At 48.8% G+C, this 10,741-nt stretch overlaps 1 protein-coding gene across 5 annotated transcripts in view; it reads left to right on the top strand.

Annotated features, from left to right (window-relative positions):
- Window positions 1-146: 146 nt before the first annotated feature.
- Window positions 147-10,741, top strand: part of TBX22 (T-box transcription factor 22) — a 140,850-nt gene continuing 130,255 nt past the window's right edge. For 2 of the 5 annotated variants that reach the window (XM_068250068.1, XM_068250067.1), the window contains exon 1: window positions 147-402. In XM_068250068.1, coding sequence (XP_068106169.1) covers window positions 333-402 — 70 coding nt within the window. In that variant the 5' untranslated portion in view covers window positions 147-332. Of the gene's footprint in view, window positions 403-7,881; window positions 8,023-10,741 lie in introns of those variants that run through there. The other 3 variants (XM_068250069.1, XM_068250072.1, XM_068250070.1) reach the window with 3 other exon arrangements.

Raw genomic sequence — 10,741 nt, 5'->3', positions numbered from 1 at the left:
TCCCTCTATATCCCGCCTACTCCCCGCCCCTTCCCTCTAGAAACAACAGACCGCTGTGCGTCGGCCCCGCCCTCCCATCTCATTATTAGAGCTGTAAACCCCGCCTCCCGGCATATTCCAGCCCTGGCAAGCGGAGCTGGTATGGAGAATCCAAAACAAGCTCGCCACGTGACGCCCCTCGGTCACGTGCTGCTCAGGAATGGAAAGTAGCAGCGAGCGGCGGAATGTGGAGCAGCCAATCAGCGTCTCCCGTTCATGCAGCCCGCGTTGCGGCCGGAGCTTATTGGTTGCAGGGCGTGGCCTCACGCAGTGATTTCCCCTCACCTTGAGGAATGCTGGTTGCCTGGGTGACCCGTCCTGAGCTGTTCCCAGGCTCTTGCGTCTGCAGGGATTGGACAGCAGGTTGGAGAGGGCGGGGCGTAGTATATTTCCACTGTTACTTATTATTGCCTAGGCAAGAAGTTTTGAATCAGGGTGATAATATTATTGGCAAACTTAGAGGGGTTCTGTGGAGCCTATTAAAAAATAAACACCTGACACTTACCTGGGGCTTCTATCAGCCCCCTGCAGCTGTAATGCATACCTCCCAACTTTTAGAGATGAGAAAAAGGGACACTTAAGCCACACCCCTGCCATACCCCTAAGCACGCCCCCGTCATACCCCCTAGTCACGCATACCATAAAGATTTCATTAGAAAAATATGGTTTATAATTTAAAGGGAACCTTAACCACTTCACCACTGAGGGGTTTTACCCCTTGACCACCAGAGTAATTTTCACCTTTCAGCGCTCCTTCCATTCATTCGTCTATAACTTTATTATTACTTATCACAATGAAATGAACTATATCTTGTTTTTTTTCGCCACCAATTAGGCTTTCTTTAGGTGGGACATTATGCCAATAATTATTTTATTCTAAATGTGTTTTAATGGGAAAATAGGAAAAAATGTGGGAAAAAAATATTATTTTTCAGTTTTCGGCCATTATAGTTTTTAAATAATGCATGCTACTGTAATTAAAACCCATGAAATGTATTTGCCCATTTGTCCCGGTTATAAAACCGTTTAAATTATGTCCCTATCACAATGTTTGGCGCCAATATTTTAATTTGGAAATAAAGGTGCATTTTTTCAGTTTTGCATCCATCCCTAATTACAAGCCCATAGTTTATAAAGTAATAGTGTTATACCCTCTTGACATAAATATTTAAAAAGTTCAGTCCCTAAGGTAGCTATTTTTTTTTTTTTTATTGTATATATATTTTTTTTTAGTTACAAAAAAATAATAATTGGGGAGTGTGGGAGGTAATAAGTTAATTTATTGTGGGAAAACTAATGTATTTGTATATGTAAAATGCTTTAGGGTGTAGTTTTACTATTTGGCCACAAGATGGCCACAGTGAGTTTGTTTACATGCGACCTGTAAGCGTCCGGAAGGATGCTTACAGGAAGCAGTACGAGGCTGGGAAAATCACAATGATCGCGCTGTTTCTAATAGAAGCAGCGGATCATTGCGGGGGCTTAGATCAACGAAGGGGAATGGATTTTCCCGTTCATTGATCTCCGGGCGACTGGGAGGAGGCGTGCACGAGTGGCGGGAGCGCGCGCATGAGCGGCAGGAGCGCGGAAGGTACGGATTTCTCCGTCCCTTGTTTTTTTGGGGGGGAAAAAAGGGACAGAGAAACTTGTACCGCGGGGGGTAAAGTGGTTAACTGTGGGCCCAAGAAAAAAAATTCACTTACCTGGGGCTTTCCCAAGCCTCCTGCAGCCGTCCTGTGCCCGCGCCGGTCCTTCGGTGCCCTTCGGCCTTCCTCCTAAGTTTTGTTTTCGGCCGACTGCCAGTCGTCCTCTGGCAAAGCGTCCTCTTCTTCCTCCTGCAGCTGTCCTGTGCCCGCGCCGGTCCTTCGGTGCCTTCCGGTCTCCCTCCTAAGTTTCGTTTTCGGCTGACTGCCAGTCGTCCTCCGGCAAAGCGTCCTCTTCTTCCATATTCCCCGCCAGTGGCGGCTCCAGGAAATTTTTTTAGGGGGTGCTATGCAGGTGCTGGACCAATTTCCGGGGGAGCTGACGACCTGTCAAAAAATGGGTGTGAAAAAATGGGCGTGGTCATGACCGGATGAGGGCGGGGCTAACTGTAATTTAAAGTGAACCCAGGGTGAGAGTGATATGGTGGCTGCCATATTTATTTCCTTTTAAACAATACTAGTTGCCTGGCAGCCCTGCTGATCTATTTGGCTGTAGTAGTGAACTGAATTACACCAGAAACAAGCCATGCAGCTAATCTTGTCAGTTCTGACAATATTGTCAGAAACCCCTGACCTGCTGCATGCTTGTTCAGGGTCTATGGTTGAAAGAATAAGAGGCAGAGGACCAGCACGGCAGCCAGGCAACTGGTATTGCTTAAAGGGAGATAAATATGGCAGCCTCAATATTATTCTCACCTCGGGTTCCCTTTAAAAGTGCAACGCAAAGACAGAGGGCCCAAGTTTTGGTGACCCTTTTCCCAGAAAATTCACATAATTGTGCAGGTTTTCTCAAGAAAATACACGTAATGTGAGCAGATTTTAACAAAAAACGTCCAATGACCCCAATATGCACAATCGTTATCAGATATGGCTCCAATATGCACAATCGGTAGCAGATATGACCCCAATATGCACAATCGGTAGCAGATATGACCCCAATATACACAATCGGTAGCAGAAATGACCCCAATATGCACAATCGGTAGCAGATATGGTCCCAATATGCACAATCGGTAGCAGATATGGTCCCAATATGCACAATCGGTAGCAGATATGGTCCCAATATGCACAATCGGTAGCAGATATGGTCCCAATATGCACAATCGGTAGCAGATATGGTCCCAATATGCACAATCGGTAGCAGATATGACCCCAATATGCACAATCGTTATCAGATATGACCCCAATATGCACAATCGGTAGCAGATATGACCCCAATATGCACAATCGGTAGCAGATATGACCCCAATATGCACAATCGGTAGCAGATATGACCCCAATATGCACAATCGGTAGCAGATATGACCCCAATATGCACAATCGGTAGCAGATATGACCCCAATATGCACAATCGGTAGCAGATATGACCCCAATATGCACAATCGGTAGCAGATATGACCCCAATATGCACAATCCGTAGCAGATATGACTCCAATATGCACAATCCGTAGCAGATATGACCCCAATATGCACAATCGGTAGCAGAAATGACCCCAATATGCACAATCCGTAGCAGATATGACTCCAATATGCACAATCCGTAGCAGATATGACCCCAATATGCACAATCGGTAGCAGAAATGACCCCAATATGCACAATCGGTAGCAGAAATGACCCCAATATGCACAATCGGTAGCAGAAATGACCCCAATATGCACAATCGGTAGCAGAAATGACCCCAATATGCACAATCGGTAGCAGAAATGACCCCAATATGCACAATCGGTAGCAGAAATGACCCCAATATGCACAATCGGTAGCAGAAATGACCCCAATATGCACAATCCGTAGCAGATATGACCCCAATATGCACAATCCGTAGCAGATATGACCCCAATATGCACAATCCGTAGCAGATATGACCCCAATATGCACAATCCGTAGCAGATATGACCCCAATATGCACAATCCGTAGCAGATATGACCCCAATATGCACAATCCGTAGCAGATATGACCCCAATATGCACAATCCGTAGCAGATATGACCCCAATATGCACAATCCGTAGCAGATATGACCCCAATATGCACAATCGGTAGCAGATATGACCCCAATATGCACAATCCGTAGCAGATATGACCCCAATATGCACAATCCGTAGCAGATATGACCCCAATATGCACAATCAGCATCACCTGAAAAAGAAAAGAAAAACCCATTTACTCACCTACAGCCAGAAGACCTTCTTTCCCGAGTCCCGACCTCCTGTCCCGACCTCCTTGTGGTGCGCAGCGCCCGCGCGCCCACGATCCTCTTCCTTCCCGACGTCACGAGACTTCCTGCCTGCATGCAGAGAGCAGGGCTACGGGAAAATGGCCGCCCGAAGCCATGCACTGCAGACTCGAAGTCTGCAGAACAGGGCTCCGGGCGGCCATCTTACCGTAGCCCTGCTCTGCTGCTTCGGGCTGCCGCTGTGAACTGACTTGGCGTCTTTTAGACGCCTGAAGTCAGTTCACTCCAGGGGGTGCTTTGGGGGTGCTTGGACAATTCTAGGGGGTGCTCGAGCACCCCCAAGCACCCCCCTGGCGCCGCCCCTGTTCCCCGCCATAAAGAGCCGTAAAGTGCGTCCCGCATGACGCGTCTTGCGTCATGCGGACACGCTTTGCGGAACTTTACGGCGGGGAATGCGGAAGAAGAGGACGCTTTGCCGGAGGACGACTGGTAGTCGGCCGAAAACGAAACTTAGCCGCGGAGGGAGACCGGAGGGAACCGAAGGATCGGCGCGGGCACAGGACGGCTGCAGGAGGCTTGGCAAAGCCCCAGGTAAGTGAATTTTTTTTTGGGCCCACAGTTAAGGTTCCCTTTAAACCACACTGGTCCTTTCTATCATGGCTCATTTTCCTTCATATTAACATTTATATATTTACATAGAAAGAGGGAAAAAGTCCTGAAAGAGGGACAAATAAGAAGGAGAGAAGGAGAGGGCTCCCAAAAAGGGACTGTCCCTCCAAAAGAGGAACAGTTGGGAGCTGTGGCTGTAATGTTCCATGCTGTCCTCCCACGATTCATCGTTCCCCTACGTTCGGGGTTACCGCCAAGGAGGTTAAAGGAGTTCTTTTGCATCCTAAAATTCAAACAAGCTGACACTTACCTGGGACTTCTATCGGCCCCTGCAGCGGTAATGTCCCACGCCGTCCTCTTCCGATGCTCCGTTCCCCGCTGCCGTTCCCGATCACGCGAGTGATTACACTGAGGCTGTACGGCCGTGACCACGCGCTTGCTCGCTCCTGCGCATGTCATTGGGAGTTTACTGCGCAGGCGCAGTACTAGAAAACTTCACACTGCGCCTGCGCAGTAAGCTCCCGATGGCGGGAGCGCGCATTATTCGTCTGACTAGACGAATATTAAACTGGGACCGTCGACGGGGAACGGGTGATCGGAGGAGGACGGCGCGGGACATTACAGCTACAGGGGACCAATAGAAGCCCCAGGTAAGTGTCAGCTTAAAAGAATAAGAGTTAAGGCTCATATACACGGTGAACAAAAGTCTTCTAAATGCCCAATTATCAAACAACTTTTGTTGTTGGAACACACTGCATGCGTTCCGGACCTGTGCGGTCCGGGAACGCATGCTGCATGCAGATTTTGTCAAAACGCGCGGCTGTCCCATTCACTTTTCAGCCACGCAACGCACACAAACGTGGACGGCATGCGTTCGTACGTGTTGCGGTCCGCACGCGTTCCGCATGCATGGCCATCCGCATTTGTGATCTGAACGGGCCCTAAGTGCCGCCCGCATCACTTAAATCTAAAGGGGGAGCGAGAGAGAGGGGGAGCCCCAAAGGTGAGGGAAGGGGGGGGAGACTTCCCCCCTTCTCCACCGCTGTCCACACACTCCCTTTTCTCCACTGCCACTGGGGACACCTATAGATCTGGTTATCTATACTGGGGGCTCCTGTCACTACCTGAACTGGGGCCACTGTCACTACCTGAACTGGGGCCACTGTCACTACCTGATCTGGGAGTCCCTGTCACTACCTGAACTGGGGGTCCCTGTCACTACCTGAACTGGGGCACCTGTCACTACCTGAACTGTGGGGCCCTGTCACTACCTGAACTGGGGGTCCCTGTCACTACCTGAACTGGGGCTCCTGTCACTACCTGAACTGGGGGGCTCCTGTCACTACCTGAACTGGGGCTCCTGTCACTACCTGAACTGGGGGCTCCTGTCACTACCTGAACTGGGGGGCTCCTGTCACTACCTGAACTGGGGGCTCCTGTCACTACCTGAACTGGGGGGCCCTGTCACTACCTGAACTGGGAGTCCCTGTCACTACCTGAACTGGGAGTCCCTGTCACTACCTGAACTGGGGATCCCTGTCACTACCTGAACTGGGGCACCTGTCACTACCTGAACTGGGGGTCCCTGTCACTACCTGAACTGGGGGTCCCTGTCACTACCTGAACTGGGGGCTCCTGTCACTACCTGAACTGGGGCACCTGTCACTACCTGAACTGGGGGCTCCTGTCATTACCTGAACTGGGGCACCTGTCACTACCTGAACTGGGGGTCCCTGTCACTACCTGAACTGGGGGCTCCTGTCACTACCTGAACTGGGGCACCTGTCACTACCTGAACTGGGGGCTCCTGTCATTACCTGAACTGGGGCACCTGTCATTACCTGAACTGGGGCTTCTGTCACTACCTGAACTGGGGGTCCCTGTCACTACCTGAACTGGGGGCTCCTGTCACTACCTGAACTGGGGGGCTCCTGTCACTACCTGAACTGGGGGCTCCTGTCACTACCTGAACTGGGGGTCCCTGTCACTACCTGAACTGGGGGCTCCTGTCACTACCTGAACTGGGGGGCTCCTGTCACTACCTGAACTGGGGGCTCCTGTCACTACCTGAACTGGGGGGCTCCTGTCACTACCTGAACTGGGGGCTCCTGTCACTACCTGAACTGGGGGGCCCTGTCACTACCTGAACTGCGGGGCCCTGTCACTACCTGAACTGGGGCTCCTGTCACTACCTGAACTGGGGCTCCTGTCACTACCTGAACTGGGGCTCCTGTCACTACCTGAACTGGGGGGCTCCTGTCACTACCTGAACTGGGGCACCTGTCACTACCTGAACTGCGGGGCCCTGTCACTACCTGAACTGGGGGCTCCTGTCACTACCTGAACTGGGGGCTCCTGTCATTACCTGAACTGGGGCTCCTGTCACTACCTGAACTGGGGGGCCCTGTCACTACCTGAACTGCGGGGCCCTGTCACTACCTGAACTGGGGCTCCTGTCACTACCTGAACTGGGGGCTCCTGTCATTACCTGAACTGGGGGGCTCCTGTCACTACCTGAACTGGGGGCTCCTGTCACTACCTGAACTGGGGGCTCCTGTCACTACCTGAACTGGGGGCTCCTGTCACTACCTGAACTGGGGGCTCCTGTCACTACCTGAACTGGGGCTCCTGTCACTACCTGAACTGGGGGGCTCCTGTCATTACCTGAACTGGGGCTCCTGTCACTACCTGAACTGGGGGCTCCTGTCACTACCTGAACTGGGGGGCTCCTGTCACTACCTGAACTGGGGCTCCTGTCACTACCTGAACTGGGGGGCTCCTGTCATTACCTGAACTGGGGCTCCTGTCACTACCTGAACTGGGGGCTCCTGTCACTACCTGAACTGGGGGGGCTCCTGTCACTACCTGAACTGGGGGCTCCTGTCACTACCTGAACTGGTGGGCTCCTGTCACTACCTGAACTGGGGCTCCTGTCACTACCTGAACTGGGGGGCACTGTCACTACCTGAACTGGGGGGCTCCTGTCACTACCTGAACTGGGGGGCACTGTCACTACCTGAACTGGGAGTCCCTGTCACTACCTGAACTGGGGCACCTGTCACTACCAGAACTGGGAGGCCCTGTCACTCTGTCACTACCTAAACTGGGGTATCCTGTCACTACCTAAACTGGGAGGCTCCTGTCGTTACCTAAACTAGGGGGCACCTGTCACTACCTAAACTATCTAGGCCAGCCAGCATCACCACCAGCCAACCAGCCCAAAATCACTTTCAAAAAGGCCACAGCATCACCACCAACAGTCAGGCCAACATTTACTTCAATTAGCCAAGCACAGCCCAGCATCACTGCCAGCCAACCCAGCCACAGCATCACCGCCAGCCAGCCCAGCCACAGCATCACCGCCAGCCCGGCCACAGCATCACCGCCAGCCTGGCCACAGCATCACCGCCACACCTTTCAGCCCACACATCATCCCCAATCCAGCCAAAAACAGTATTGCCAGGCACAGCAGCCAGTACAGGAGAATTCAGAAGCCAGGTGAGAGGTGTCTACCATATTAAGGGGGCATTCTGCCTATTTATGTGAAATGCTGTCTATTTATGTGCCTCATGATTGCTAAATTTGGTTTGTTGGGGACCTCATGATTGCTGAATTTGTCTTGTTGGGAACCTCATGATTGCTGAATTTGTCTTGTTGGGGGCCTCATGATTGCTGAATTTGTCTTGTTGGGGGCCTCATGATTGCTGAATTTGTCTTGTTGGGGACCTCATGATTGCTGAATTTGTCTTGTTGGGGGCCTCATGATTGCTGAATGTGTCTTGTTGGGAGCCTCATGATTGCTGAATTTGTCTTTTTGGGGGCCTCATGATTGCTGAATTTGTCTTGTTGGGGGGGCTTCATGATTGCTGAATTTGTCTTGTTGGGGGTCACATGATTGGTAACTGCAAGACTATGGGAAAAGCTGAATCATCATATGAGACAATAGCATTAAACCTACTTTTTCAAACAGAAAATGAAACTGGGAGGCAGATGGATGAAATTGTTTATCTTCACAGTTTATTTTCAACTTGGATTTTCCATAATGTTCATGTATGAGTTAAAACGTTTGTATTTAGTTTAAATTGCTGTTGCCACTTTGCGATAGATAAGTGACTTTTGGGTTGCAGTTTGGGCACTCGACCTCCAAAAGGTTCGCCACCACTGTCCTAATCTAATCTCCCACCATTGCTAAGTTCATGTAAACTTTCTCCACCCACGACCACACCCACATTCTGGTCCATGACCACGCCGCACGATGTAACCCCATTTTTCGGCACACTACGCCCGACACACAACCTACCTCTAATTTTCGAAGCCTCGTACATACTTTCAATTATGATTGGCCAATCACTGACCAATTTTACCCCCTCCACGTAGTATGAGGGTTTACTTACACAATCCTTCTCATGGTATTCAATGGGCTCTATTCACAATAAACGATTTGGTAAAATACCTCCTGCAGTATGTTACACTTTTTTTCCAAACTCATAAAAGTTTTCCCCCACAAGGCAGAAGTTCAGTAAGTTACGGAACAAACATGCCTCAATTCACTAAGCCCTGCTCGATAAGTGGCACAGAGGTCAGCGGGCAGGCAGGGAGCTGTGTGTGTGGCTCAGAGGTTTTCTGTCCTGTGCTGCCTCTCATCCCTTTAGATGTGCTGCAGCCACCAGGGGGAGCTCTTCTGTGTGCTACAATACAAATATGCACATCTAAAGGGATGCAGGGATGCCGGCAGAATTCTCTGCGCTACAATACAAATATGCACATCTAAAGGGATGCAGGGATGCCGGCAGAATTCTGTGTGCTACAATACAAATATGCACATCTAAAGGGATGCCGGCAGAATTCTGTGTGCTACATCACAAATATGCACATCTTGCAGCCTAATAGATTTGTTTTTCTCTAGCGCCACAACTAGAATACTGTTTATTTTCACAATTACGCCTATGCGTCATTAAGATTTGCAAACTAAACTGATTTCATAGTCATTTGTAATTTCACATTAAAATTTGAGTAATTTTCGTGAAATTTCGAGTAATTTTGTGCCGACTTTGGAGCTTAATAGCATACATGCTACTGACACCAGAATTGCTACCTATGTTAAAGGGAATAGTGGGTACAAGGGAAAAAAATAATTTTCCAAAAAGACCATATCGTTTTTGAGAAAATTGGTGACAGTTTCAAAACCATTTTTCTTTGCATTTTTAAAATCGATTTTCTCAAAAACTACAATGTTTTTTTGAAAAATTATTTTTCTGCCTTGTACCTAATATTCTCCTTAAAGTGAACCTCCAGACTAAAAACCTACTCAGCAGCACTGAAAAGTCTTGTTGTTTCTTTAACAGTTTCACAGCATCAGAACTTTGTTTCTCTTATACAAGCCTCATTTTTAGCTGCACAGAAGAAAACTGCCCGGGCAGTTTTCCCCTTATGCTGTGCAAAGCATGATGGGATTTCTGATGTTGTTGTTCTCGTTCTGCTGTTTTTTTTTTTTTTTTTTTAATTAGAGATTTGAAGCCTAGTGTGTGCAGCTGGGAGGGGTTATCAGGACACAGGATAGTTGGAACTGTGTCTCATGCTCCCTGTCACCTCCTTTCAGCCAAAACGATGGCTGCCCCCATGAAATCACAAACATTTGCCTGTTCTTTAAAAACAGTGTGGGTAAGAGATTATATTACATATCTATTTTAATTAACATAACTAATGTAACTTAATGACAGTATGTTTGTTTAGGCTGAAGTTCCTCTTTAACATAATTTTTTGCGTGATTTGTGCGCAATTTTGCTAAATTTTGTGCCGACTTTAGTGATTAATAGCAATGCCCCCATAAATGGTATTGCTACCAAAATCGCGAATTTATGCGAATTTATGAAATACTACTATTACATATGAAATCAATTACAATTTTCTCCGAAATTTCGCATTACGATTACAATGCGTAAATGCAAATTTCGATGAGAAATTTTGCATATGCGAAATTTTGGCCCACCACTGACTGAAAGACCAACCGGCATTCCTATCGGCTGCTGTGAGCTGGAGAAAAAAATGGAACACTTTTGGCCAGTAAATAACATGCAGAAATCTTTGTGAATTGACATTTCTTGACATTTCCTGAGGTAATTACCACACAAGTCGGTAATTTACCACACTAGTCGGGAACTGTGACTTTCTGTGCGGAGATAGGTTTAGTGAATTGTAACTTGGGAAGGTGATCGGT

This window comes from Hyperolius riggenbachi, chromosome 8 (genome assembly GCF_040937935.1).
Source record: "Hyperolius riggenbachi isolate aHypRig1 chromosome 8, aHypRig1.pri, whole genome shotgun sequence".
In the NCBI taxonomy this organism is placed as follows: domain Eukaryota; kingdom Metazoa; phylum Chordata; class Amphibia; order Anura; family Hyperoliidae; genus Hyperolius; species Hyperolius riggenbachi.
This window is presented reverse-complemented; position numbering and strand designations above follow the sequence as displayed.